This window comes from Laetiporus sulphureus, assembly GCF_001632365.1.
Source record: "Laetiporus sulphureus 93-53 unplaced genomic scaffold LAESUscaffold_93, whole genome shotgun sequence".
In the NCBI taxonomy this organism is placed as follows: domain Eukaryota; kingdom Fungi; phylum Basidiomycota; class Agaricomycetes; order Polyporales; family Laetiporaceae; genus Laetiporus; species Laetiporus sulphureus.
In genome coordinates, this window is record NW_024468602.1 from 33,620 (window position 1) to 45,897 (window position 12,278).

At 56.9% G+C, this 12,278-nt stretch overlaps 4 protein-coding genes across 4 annotated transcripts; 3 read left to right on the top strand and 1 right to left on the bottom strand.

Moving 5' to 3' along the window:
- Positions 1 to 4,071: 4,071 nt before the first annotated feature.
- On the bottom strand, positions 4,072 to 6,680 carry LAESUDRAFT_732601 (uncharacterized protein). The gene is made up of 5 exons (XM_040910272.1): positions 5,835 to 6,680; positions 5,725 to 5,781; positions 5,615 to 5,671; positions 5,107 to 5,562; positions 4,072 to 5,055 (listed from the first exon to the last, which is right to left on the bottom strand). Exons 1-5 carry the CDS (start codon positions 6,663 to 6,665, stop codon positions 4,420 to 4,422), a joined length of 2,037 nt encoding a protein of 678 aa, XP_040757836.1. The 5' UTR covers positions 6,666 to 6,680; the 3' UTR covers positions 4,072 to 4,419.
- Positions 6,681 to 6,869: 189 nt separating this feature from the next.
- LAESUDRAFT_575106 (uncharacterized protein) lies at positions 6,870 to 7,565 on the top strand. The gene has a single exon (XM_040903015.1). The coding sequence runs from the start codon at positions 7,074 to 7,076 to the stop codon at positions 7,485 to 7,487; it is 414 nt and encodes a 137-aa protein (XP_040757837.1). The 5' UTR covers positions 6,870 to 7,073; the 3' UTR covers positions 7,488 to 7,565.
- Positions 7,566 to 8,620: 1,055 nt separating this feature from the next.
- On the top strand, positions 8,621 to 9,209 carry LAESUDRAFT_575268 (uncharacterized protein). Its single transcript, XM_040903016.1, has one exon. The coding sequence runs from the start codon at positions 8,756 to 8,758 to the stop codon at positions 9,140 to 9,142; it is 387 nt and encodes a 128-aa protein (XP_040757838.1). The 5' UTR covers positions 8,621 to 8,755; the 3' UTR covers positions 9,143 to 9,209.
- Positions 9,210 to 9,651: 442 nt separating this feature from the next.
- On the top strand, positions 9,652 to 11,500 carry LAESUDRAFT_753350 (uncharacterized protein; the record flags this gene model as incomplete). Its single annotated transcript, XM_040911769.1, has 3 exons — positions 9,652 to 9,696; positions 9,763 to 11,382; positions 11,405 to 11,500. Exons 2-3 carry the CDS (start codon positions 9,820 to 9,822, stop codon positions 11,498 to 11,500), a joined length of 1,659 nt encoding a protein of 552 aa, XP_040757839.1. The 5' UTR covers positions 9,652 to 9,696; positions 9,763 to 9,819.
- Positions 11,501 to 12,278: the final 778 nt, after the last annotated feature.

The window sequence follows — 12,278 nt, forward strand, 5'->3', positions numbered from 1 at the left end:
TTCTTGACCGGCTCCTCAGCCTGCGCAGCGGGACGTTCGCCACCATCCCGCAGCGAGCCGACCGCAGGCAGCGAGACCTTCCGCGGCCGTCCACGGGGCCTCTTGACTGGTTCCTCGACCTGCGCAACTGGACGCTCGCCACGAAGCTCTGGGCCGACGCCAGGCAGGGTGCTCTTCCGTGGACGTCCGGGCCCTCGCTTCACGACCTCACCGTCCTGCGTGGCTTGCCGTTCGTGATGGTCGTTCGCGGTCGGAGGTAAGGGATTCTTTCGTGGCCGACCCGGCGACCTCTTGACGACCTCGCCCTCCTGGAATGAGCGTTAGCAAACCATGACCACCATTGAGATTGCCGTGAGCTGACCGGAGGCAACGGATGCTTGCGTGGCCGGCCTACCGGCTTCTTTAGTACCTCGCTTTCCTGTATAGCTACAAGTCAACCAAGAACAACATTGAAATTAGATTTCGCTGACCAGAGGGAGCGGATGCTTTCGTGGCCGTCCCGGACCCCTCTTCACGACTTGGCTTTCCTGCATGCGTTCACCTTGAGCGTCAGTAGCTTCGAAAGACAATACACACTTACTGGGGCCAAGGGGTGTATGCGCGGACGCCCTCGGGGCCGTTTCGGTGGACCCGGGGGAAGCGCAAAGCTGGGTTGGTACGTGGTCGCAGCGTGTGGAGTGGCGGCGAGACTTTGTGAGATGGCCTCTGCGATCGAGAGCGCGGCCGGCGGACGACCGCGCTGAGGTTGGTTGCGGGTCGCGGAAACGGCGATGCGGGGGGCGGCTGCGCTTTGGCTGTGCCTGGTTGTGCTGTTGGAGATTGCGGGCACGCCGTGGCTGGATGCGAGACGCGTGAGGGGACGACCTCGGGGCATGCCCTCAAAGTCCTCTTCCTCCTGCCCTGCGGCGGACGTGCGTGCTCTCGGCCTCCCGCGAACGCCCGGCGTAGCGCGTCGTTGTTGAGTCATGCGCTCCGTTACGGCGTCAAAGACATCAGGAGAGATCGCGCGGGGGCGACTGCCCCATGAAGGACGGGAGACGTACGAAGAGGCGGACTGCGCGCGCGGCAAGGGCGTCCCGTGCCGACGGGTGCGCGGCGGCGTTTCCGGTGGGATGGGCACCACGTAGTCTTGGTACGACTCTCTGTATCCGGCCTCCGCATCGCCCTCGCCCTCGACGACCTCCTCCTCGGAATCGGGCACTTCGACGACCTCGGGCGAGCTGCTCCGGGTGTGGCTCCTCGCATACGTGAACGAGTCCGTTCGGATCGGCTGGGAGGGCTCGCTCATGAAGTTGGCCGAGTTTCTGCCAGGGCCGGCGGCAGGGCGGTGCGCTGGGGAGGCTGGCGTGCGTGGGAACGGCTGGAGGGCCATTTCTTGTCGCAAGAACACGTCGACGCGAGGAAAAACGACGCTCAGCGTGCCACGCGGGCACAATCACGTGGCACGCGATCCTCCCGTTCATTGGACGCGGCGAGTGTGGCTCCGCGTCCAATCACAACGCGCGCCGCCGCAGAGTCTGCGCCCGGAACAGTCTGTTGTTCGTTTAGGTGCGTGCTTCGTCGATCGTTCAACTTGACACGTTGAGGCGACGCCCACCAATGCTTATCGCGAGCGCGACCTCTTGCGCGCATAATGATAGCCCTACATCACGGCCAATCGACACCTTCTCGTCTCGCCTACTCACTCGCCGTGCGCGTTGCAAGACTACGCCCCCACCTCTCTCAAGTCCTCGCCCTGCACTCGCAAACGCATATTGCGGTACTCCGCACGGACGCTGAAGCCGAGGGTTAGCGGGTGTTGCATGCGTCTTCAGGTGAGTTCTCTCTCATGTTCACTGGCCCTCGCGGTCGATCCGTCGTCGCGTCCTGGCCAACTCCCCGTCTTGTCCGCCCAAGACGGGCATGCAGCGAGCGCCGCTATCCTGCACAGTGCACCTCGGCCCTCTTCGCATTGCACCCGTTGCGTGCGCTATGCGCTCAGTCTGACGGCTCACGCGCACGACTCACGTTCGATCTCACTACGCTTTCTGTGTAACCGCCATCTCATTTTTTCCGTCCGTCCATTCTATCCCTCGCCATACTAATCCTACTCCCATCCTCCATCCTCCCAATATATATCCCCTTCTGTCGGTTGGCCTGACAGCTACGTGAGGCGCGAGCGCGAGTTGGGATGCTGGGCACGACCTACCTGCTTGCGAGGCGATGAACGCGTTCTGCGCGGGAAGGAGCGTGAGCGACAGGCGACGGGCGAGGTGCGCGAATGGACTTACGGAACAGAGCCGTGGATGGAACGCTGTCCGCGTCAGTGGGGCTTGCTGTCCGCATGTTCGAGTCGTCCTCGTGCGCGTCAGTGGTCAGACAGCCGCGATCGGCACGCACAGCGCACCGTGACAGTCCAGGTAGCGAGTCTACACACGGCCACGACGAGCGAGCGGTGCGAGGACTCTACGGTGGAGATGAGGATGTGGCATCTGTAGGGTGTGAAGCTAGGTAGAAGAAGGGGAGGGGAGAGGAAATGCGGGGAGGAAGGCAGACGATGCCAACCTCCGTCTCAATATGTAATTATTATTAATCTGTGATTCTTGTGCTTTCTCACCATAGGCATGCCGTATGACACAGGGAAGTTCAGAAAATGTCGGCAAACCTTGCTGCTGGTGTTGTGAGTTGCCATATAAGTGAGAGAAGACCGCTCATTGAACACATTCTTTTCGCATCCCTGTAGAGGCCAGCCCCTCCAGACTCATTGTCTCCATTACAGTTTCCATGCATTCCCGCCTCAATACAAACCTGTAGCCTACCATGCTTTTGCCACCAATTCATCCGTGCCTGGTATCTGTTCATACTGCGGATGGTGCAGCATTATGCAGAGGTCAGGATGATGCTGTGGGAGATGCAAGAACGTCCGGTCATCGCAAAGGCAAGTCGAATGTCAGCGGAGTGCAGGAGGAACACACCCAGAATGTTCTGATTATACCGAGGTTGGATTCCATCCATACAGACTCGGGCTAGTTCGCTATCCAAGACCAATTTTGATGGTTGAGATGCACCGAAAGTCGAACATGAATTGATGATCAGACTGTGAAAAGTTCAGAAGGCCGGTCATCAAGAGGAAATGCACCCACCAGACAGCCTTCTCAGGCTATCGGATTGATGGATCGTGCGATGATCTACAATATTTCCGGTCACGTGTCACTCGTCGGCGGGCCCAGAATTGATGAACTACTGTGTCCACAAGTTCTCCGGAGAAAGCCTGGAGCGAGCGTGGGAGCCTCCAATCATAATGCTTCAAATGCGGCCCTAAACCCTAGAACAGAAGCGAGAACTCGCATGATTTGAAACTCCGCTATGGTGGTGGCGGCACCCTTTGACGAGAGATGTGTCACGTGGCATGCGATGGCACACATTATGCGTGCACTTTCAACCCCACCTGCCTCCTCTCCCTCTCTCTTAACTGTCCCTCCCTACCCCCTTGTCCCTGTTATTACATTTCAGGTCCTTGCTAGGTCAGCTTACCTGCTTCTCTTACAACCATCCAAAGGTGGCCTCGACCATCCAAGCTCTATGCCAGCTCAGGCAAGTCCAAGATCACCAGAGCAACCTGTAAGCATCTCCTCAGTTTCAGTGATGCATGAATGGTATATAATGCATCATTCCTGGCAAGTCCGATAAGTCACAATTAATGAAAGACATCGACTGCGCTATGAACGCGTCAAGGCGCGTTGAGCGCGTTGAGCACCCTGTCTGCCATGTTGTCACATGAGCGCGATCTCGTGGCTCAAGAGTCAATGTTTCTATTTCTCTGCTCCCGTTGTCATTCCTGTCCGTCAACGGTCGCATCTCTGGCCTGCCTTACTAACCGCGGTCGGCACCTGAAGACAATGGTCACGTTCGTGCAAACGTAGGCCTTGAAGCGCACCGGCCATGAGTCGTAGTGCTCGCTCAAACGGTCGCAAATGCAGAGCTGCGGTCATTGCAAGTGCGCGCCCATTTGATGGATATGCCAAGCACGTTTTTGAATGGGCATGAACTGACATCAGGAGCCGGTTCTGAACGAGAAGTAGCACCTGGGCTGCCGTTCGCAAAGAGTGCGAAGCGCGTTGACTTTGCATTCCCATTCAGCTCGCTGAGAAGCTGTGATTGCAGCGTTTGAGAGGTGCTCACGTCGGGAGAACTGCACGGATGGTGACCGTTTGGTCAGTTGTGATGGACCCGCCAGGATGAGAAAAATGAATGAGGAACGAGTTGGAGACCTCACGGTAGAAAAGGCAGACGAAAAAGCTTTATATCATGTATACAACAACTAGAATACAATCCTTAGACACTCGTTGATGCCATCCAACCCGGTTCTGGCCAATATCAAAGGAAAGTCATACCACCGTCAATACACCTCTTTCTGCCCTGTCCACTCCCCTATTTCTCTCATTCCACACGGTCAACCCCACGCCCACCCGGCCAGACGCTGACATGAGAAACAACCACGTGGAAGCACCGCTGGAGGTGCAACGCATCCGACACCCGCACCCTTACCCAGGAACTCAGCCACTCACATCGCTGAGCACGCATACGAATGCTCGCCCGCAGTCGGTGGGTCCTCTGTGAAGGTTTAATGTATGAACATACACGGTGAGTAGGTGTTGCAGGTCGCAGGACCAAATACGATGGCCTCCATGCCGCTAGCTGCTCCTCCTCCTCCTCCTCCTCCTCCTCCGGGTTCTCAGTCAACAACGTCCACCCATGCCTCTCAACAACACGCGGCTGCTCAACAGCCCGCATCGGCGTAGCGACAGCCGGCAGAGCCTGCTGCTGCACATCCACATTCCTCGCCACGACCTTGCGCGCACGACACGACCTGCAACTCGCAAACCGATACTTGCCGCGCGGCGGGACCCGATTCTCGCACTCAGGCTCGGCGCAGACGCGCTCGGCCCGTGCGGCGGGTAACGGCCCTCTGACGGCGGAAGAGGAGTCGATGAGCACGTACGCGCGGTTGCGCGGAGGATGGGATGGGGCGCTAGGTCCCGCGGTGGACGGCTGCTCCGGACGCACGCTGGACGGCTGCAAGGTCTCGTCAACCACAATGCTCAGTACAGTAAGCAGAACGCTCACGCTTAGCGCTCGGCGTGATGCTACGCTGGCAACTCTCGCGGGAGGCTTCGACGCGCTCCTCCCGTAGACATTAACGGGCACGAGGGACATTCGTACGGGCGCGGCGGGCAGAGCCGCGGGCGCGCTCTTCCTCGGTCGCCCACGAGGCTTCTTGACCGGCTCCTCAGCCTGGGCAGCCGGACGTTCGCCACCATCCCGCAGCGAGCCGACCGCAGGCAGCGAGATCTTCCGTGGCCGTCCACGGGGCCTCTTGACTGGCTCCCCGACCTGCGCAACTGGACGCTCGCCACGAAGCTCTGGGCCGACGCCAGGCAGGGTGCTCTTCCGTGGACGTCCGGGCCCTCGCTTCACGACCTCAACGTCCTGCGTGGCTTGCCGTTGGTGATGGTCGTTCGCGGTCGGAGGTAAGGGATTCTTTCGTGGCCGACCCGGTGACCTCTTGACGACCTCGCCCTCCTGAATTAGTCATTAGCAAAGCATGACACCATTGAGATTGCCCTGAGCTGACCATAGGCAACGGATGCTTGCGTGGCCGGCCTACCGGTTTCTTCACTACCGCACTTTCCTGTATAGCTATCAAGTCAACAAAGGACGACATTGAAATTAGATTTTGCTGACCAGAGGGAGCGGATGCTTTCGTGGCCGTCCCGGACCCCTCTTCACGACTTGGCTTTCCTGCATGCGTTCACCTTGAGCGTCGGCAGCTTCGAAACAGCATATGCACTTACTGGGGCCAAGGGGTGTATGCGCGGACGCCCTCGGGGCCGTTTCGGTGGACCCGGGGGAAGCGCAAAGCTGGGTTGGTACGTGGTCGCAGCGTGCGGCGTCGCGGCGAGACTTTGTGAGATGGCCTCTGCGATCGAGAGCGCGGCCGGCGGACGACCGCGCTGAGGTTGGTTGCGGGTCGCGGGGACGGCGATGCGGGGGGCGGCTGCGCTTTGGCTGCGCCTGGTTGTGCTGTTGGAGATTGCGGGCACGCCGTGGACCGATGCTGCACGTTTCGTGGGAGAGACTCTGGATGCGAGACGCGTGAGGGGACGACCTCGGGGCATGCCCTCAAAGTCCTCTTCCTCCTGCCCTGCGGCGGACGTGCGTGCTCTCGGCCTCCCGCGAACGCCCGGCGTAGCTCGTCGTTGTTGAGTCATGCGCTCCGTTACGGCGTCAAAGACATCAGGGGAGATCGCGCGGGGGCGACTGCGGTTAGTGCCCCATGAAGGACGGGAGACGTACGAAGAGGCGGACTGCGCGCGCGGCAAGGGCGTCCCGTGCCGACGGGTGCGCGGCGGCGTTTCCGGTGGGATGGGCACCACGTAGTCCTCGTACGACTCTCTGTATCCGCCCTCCACATCGCCCTCGCCCTCGACGACCTCCTCCTCGGAATCGGGCACTTCGACGACCTCGGGCGAGCTGCTCCGGGTGTGGCTCCTCGCATACGTGAACGAGTCGGTTCGGATCGGCTGGGAGGGCTCGCTCATGAAGTTGGCCGAGTTTCTGCCAGGGCCGGCGGCAGGGCGGCGCGCTGGGGAGGCTGGCGTGCGTGGGAATGGCTGCAGGGCCATTTCTTGTCGCAAGAACACGTCGACGCGAGGAAAAACGACGCTGAGCGTGCCACGCGGGCACCATCACGTGTCGCGCGATCCTCCCTTGCCACATTGCTTGATATAAGCGAGAGAAGACCGCTCATTGAACACATATGCAGGTTCTGCGACGCGGGATCCTCGGCCGGGACGGGAATGGCGATGGTGAAGAGGGCGTCCAACGTGAGCTGGTACGGTGTGCGATCGTCTTGAAGGACGACGTGGGTGGCTCAGAGTACGTCTGCGCGACTTAGCTTGTACCTCACGCACGCTCACTTCGTACTTATAAGCGTCCACACTTGCACCGCCGCGGGTGAGTAATGCGACAGCAATCTGTGCTCGTACAACTGTGCATACTCACTTCCAGAAGGGCAGGTTATTGGTCATCGGATGGACGTGTCCACGGTGAGGCCGGTGCGCTGTTGTCTTACACTGTCTTCGCTCGCGTTACTGCTCGTTCGTTATCTCGCTGCAACGCCGTATTCATGCACGATAACCCGCTCACAGTGCCAAAAGCTCGAACGGCCTCCGGCGTTAAGTAAGCTTTTATCTGCACTACATTTCCCAGCTAGGTCCTCCTTGTACAGTGTGCAGCCACTCACGAAAAGAAACAAGACGTCACCACTGTTCGGACCGAAGGCCAGCGCGTGCGGTACGTACGGTGCATTTTTAGTTCAGTGCGCGCCGAGTGGCATCTGCGTGCCCCCCCTCCGGCGGTGCAGGCCGCCGACAAACGGTCAGCGTGAGTCCCGTCTCGTCTCCCGGTGTGTTCTCCCTGCGCTATCATCCACAATAGCAACTTGACGTTCGAACTGGCAGCGTCGGAGTCGGACTCGCACTGGAAGGGGTACGCGTCCACACGCGAGCCTGACTGGACGCAGCGCGCGGGACTGGTGTTCTCGATATGTGGGTGCGTCCTTCTCCGACATGCAGCTTGAGCTGCGTACAATACGCACTGTATCAGGAGCAGAATGACGTATAGCTGCGCGTGTTCCGTCCGTGGGCGTATCCATATGGTCTACTCGGTGAGCGTTCATGGAAATGTTTTATGCTGATCCTAAAATATTCTTCATGCACTGCGCGATAAGGCTCAGCATCTTCGCGCGAATTATTTTCCTGCACGGTTGGATTGGTTTTTTGTGAGATGTGTAAGTGCTGATCTGACCGCCTCATTGGGTCTTACCTCATGCGATTGCAGTTTATCTAGCTGAATGTAGCCGAGATGCTGGATCAAATTATGAAGCCCTCGTGCTATGCAATCCACGATTGTTCAATTCAAGACAGCATTCTGCCATCCCTGATAATCCTTTCTTACATCGACTCTCCTTCTCTCTTCTCTGTCTATATCCACTCAGCGCTCCTTCCCCCTCCCTCCCTCTCCCCACCTGCTTCTCTATGGGGTCCAACATGTACAAGTGAATCACGAAGAGGAATAAGTTATGCGTAGCGAAGTAAATCGCGAATTAAAGGGTGCCGGAACGGCGACACGTGCGACGAAGGTCGAATGAGCGCACGCGTAATCGAGACTGGCTCTGGAAAGCATGCTCAGCAACTATGCTCCAGTGCGAAGCATCCAATGAACGTACCTGAGGAGCGAGTGGAAGAGATGCGGGTGCAGCGCGTCATGCGATGGTGCAGGACCCGCTCACGAAGCCGTTTGAGGTGTCGTAGTCTGCAGGCACGTTCGAGCTCTGCGACTCGGGCTCCTCAGCCGGGACGGGTGCGGCGATGGTGAAGAAGGCGTCCATTGTGGATGGATGCGCGACGGATGACAAGGCTCCCGGAGGGTGAGGCAGGTGGCTCAGAGGGCGTCTGAATGACTTCGCGCGCACCTCAGGTACGCTGGCTACGTACTTATACTCGTTTGCGCAACGCACCAGGGTGAATAATTCGATCATGATCAGTGCTGAAACAATTGTGCATTGCATTTCCAGAAACGCGGACCATCGGCCACCGGGTGGGCCAATGCGCCGTGAGGTCTATGCGTTATTGTCTTGCACTGTCCTCGCGCGTGTTAACGCTCGCTATTGATCCGCGAGTGTAGAATCACTCACGCGTGCGGTGTCTGCGCTATGCTCTGGATTGCGCTACGCATGATGGTCCCTCATTCCTCTCTCGCCGCGGCGCTGCATTTATGCTCACAGCGCCAGAGCACCAACCACCTCCGTCATTGGATCGCACATGCGCTATTGTCTGCGCGGAGAAACGTCAGCTGGGTCCTCCCGTGCAGTCACCCACGAAAACAAAAGACATGCATCCCGCCTGGACTGGGAAGCAATGTGTTCAGTGTGTGCCTTGCGTTCTTGATTCAGCGGTTTGCCTTCCGCCCTATTGTTTTCCATGGGTCACGTGATACCTTGGATGGGGAAGGACCGACGGTTGTAGGTGCTTGTGTCGTGCATTCGTTCATGTGGGAGCGTGGCTTATGCTGTGGGGCCACCTTGTGTGTCTTTACATAATGACCTGAAGGCCGCCCGATGACCGAGACTGACCGAAGTGCACTGACACGCCCAGTGGCCCGACCTCCGATCGCAATGCAAGAATTGTATATTGGCTTTGAACGTTGAACGTTGAGCGCTGAACGCTTGAGCATTAGCACGACAACTGTTTGTTCGCCTTTAAATCTTCATTTAAAAGCTCAGAAATGATGACAATTCCAATAAGAACGTAGATCCGTCGCGAAGAGAACGTGCAAGTCAGTGATCGTTGCCTCTCATTCCACGCCGATGGAATCTCTCGGGCAATATCAACTGATGCGCGCGATTCTAGAAATTTCGAAAGTATCGATATACTTTCGGTTGGAACATTAACTGGACGATAGATTCAGATGTAAATGGATATGAATGTGGCTGTGCGCTCAACCACACACCTTTTTGATCGGTTCGTGCACAGGTCGCAGGCGCTTTGTGGCCACATCAGTGCCATGAGTCACCCTCGACCCAGCCCGCACCCTGTTGCATGTGTCTTCCTGCTACCAGCTTCGCAGACGGCATAACCTGTATTTTGTTAACGGGTACGTTCATTGTATGCTACCGAGCTTATACTAAAGGCGGATGCGAACTGAATAGCACGTGTCCAGGCCGGGCCGAAACATTCACGTTCACGAATAGCGCGCAGAGTCACTCGAGCCGACGGGATGGCACATCGTTCACAGGGGGACGATACACTCCTTTCTCCAAGCCAGGAGCGTGCCGAGCTCGTATCCGATGAAGACTTCGCACCTCCGATCTCTACTGTCCCGCCTGAGATCCTGGAGGACATATTCCTTCAGCTCGCCCAGGATACACGCACAGATTCGACTCCGCCCTATGCATGGATCAAAGTCTCGCACGTCTGTGCCGACTGGCGTGCCATCGCACTGAACTGCGCCAGCCTCTGGACCGACGTTCAGTTCGTGGTGAGCTCCGAATGGCTCACCGAGGTCCTGGCACGATCCAAAGGGCTGCCGTTAACCATCCGTCTATCCATTCGCGGAGATGAATATGCCGATACGGAGACAGTGCTTGCGGCTATGATATGCCAAGAGCTGCACAGAACGCGTAAAATTGACGTGACTGCTCCATCTCGGAGCATGAGGAAGCTGATGTGTCTTATCGACAAACCAGCACCTCTTCTAGAGTCACTTTGTTTGAGAAACAGCAGCTTCAGCGCGCGCGTGTGTGATTCACTTCCGCCCTTGTTAAGCGACGCCAACGTCAAACTACGGTCCTTGCGTCTCGAGCGACTCTCCCTAAATTGGCGTAAACTGAACATCCCCTTCTTGGATAGACTCGATATCATGAGTTGCGGGAATGTCATACAATCTGCGGCTAGCTTCCGGAACTTCGCGGCGGCACTCAGAAACTCGCCCATGCTGGAGACTCTAACGATATCTGAGGAGAACCTTCTCTCGCCACGTCCCGACCGCTTACCGATACGCAGCTTAACCATACCTTTGTCTCGTCTCCGTAGTCTGTCAATACGCACGCAGAAGAGCGAGGACTGTGCGTACATCTTACGCCAGCTGTCGATCCCCAGAGCATCATCTATCTCCCTCGCATTTTCTCCTCCTAGCGCCGACGACGCGGAATCGACCGCATCTCCCCTTGCCCAGTTCCCATTTGCACACGAGCTACGCACTATGGACATACTGTGCAGAACGGACGCTCAAACCCGACGAGATCAGGAGAGGTTGGCTGCTCGGTCTGGCGACGGTGGCCCGCCAGTCTCGCTGATCATCGAACTGCCATACGAGAATCGGTCAGATCATAAAATCGGCGAGCTCTGCGGGCACCTTCCGCTGACAAGCATCGAGAAACTATCCTTCAGCGGCATCCGAGTTCCGCATACACATCACTGGATCGAGAGCTATTGGAATCTACGGAGCGTGAGGGAGCTGACTGTGGACAGGTACGCGGCGTCTGCTCACCTGCTTTATGCCCTCACACACTGCGAGCAATCTCATTCTTCATCCCGCGCTCATCCACCCACGCGAATGCTGTTCCCGGACCTGCATGTGCTTCGCTTTCAGGGGGTAGTCTTTGCCCGTGTGCAGAGCGATTTCAATCGTTCTATCTCGATCGAACATCTCACGGACTGCCTGCGAAAGCGCGGCGTCCGCGGTGCACCGATCAAGGAGCTGCGCTTTAGAAACTGCTCGGAGATTCTCCAAGAAGATATTCAGAGATTCAAAGAAATCATGGAACTGGTTGAAATCGAGGTACGTGCACTTGCCTTTGCAGAGTCATCACTCATCTGATGTTGTTCCAACAAGTGATTTGATTTTATACTGGCAACCCGATATTTACGAGGATGAATTGGCGGCGTTTGCGACGTGACAGTATTCATTGTTTCCGATACTGTTTATCCTTTGATTCCTTCGATCTTGCGCGTTCGCGGTGCTGCATGTTGTTCGTCTGTGGTGTCGCTCATCATTATCTGTCATGATCTGTCAACGTTGAAGACCGCGGAATTGTAATGCTCCATTATGACGCAATGAAACTTGCTTGTAACGCGGGTATCGCACCTGCGCCTGGAGCGCTCAATCTGTGGTACCTTTTGACATGCGATAACGAGAGCGGTGATTATTCAACTCCTGAAAGATCTGCACGGACGTGATAGTTTGTCAGCTCCGATCGAGACGACGTTTTTCCTAGAATCATGAAAGGCCTCGCAGGTTGCTTCAATAAGGGCAACGTAGAAGAGCATGAGTAATCGTTAGATCCCGTTAGACAGTATAATCCGCAACCCATGAATCTTCAAAACAAGGTGAGCATTCTTGGAACTTCTTGCATTGCGAGGGCCATCTTGACCTAAATCGATATCGCAGTGCCGGGTCAGGGCTCAACAAGATGACCATAACAAGATTCCCAGGATCTCTAATTGTATCGGTCCGTGAACAGGCCTCAAGTGCTGTGTGAGCACTTGAGCCTCATCCCGTTAGCGCTCTATACTCTCTGCTTCACGCACCCATTTTCACAGTCGACATGCCAATAGTACGGTGCTTTTGATGGCTGTTCACTCTCCTTGATCTAATGCAGACACCCATATGACCGAGCAAACACTCCGTCGACAAAGTATGCAGAGTGCTTTGTTACTCTGTATGGCATTGACGAT

Coding starts and splice junctions, on each gene's coding strand:
- LAESUDRAFT_732601 (XM_040910272.1), bottom strand. CDS start 6,665: ATGGCCCTGCAGCCATTCCCACGCACGCCAGCCTCCCCAGCGCGCCGC. Junction 5,782..5,834: donor GCATACACCCCTTGGCCCCA/GTAAGTGCATAT, acceptor GAACGCATGCAG/GAAAGCCAAGTCGTGAAGAG. Junction 5,563..5,614: donor GCAAGCATCCGTTGCCTATG/GTCAGCTCAGGG, acceptor TGACTAATTCAG/GAGGGCGAGGTCGTCAAGAG.
- LAESUDRAFT_575106 (XM_040903015.1), top strand. CDS start 7,074: ATGGACGTGTCCACGGTGAGGCCGGTGCGCTGTTGTCTTACACTGTCT.
- LAESUDRAFT_575268 (XM_040903016.1), top strand. CDS start 8,756: ATGCTCTGGATTGCGCTACGCATGATGGTCCCTCATTCCTCTCTCGCC.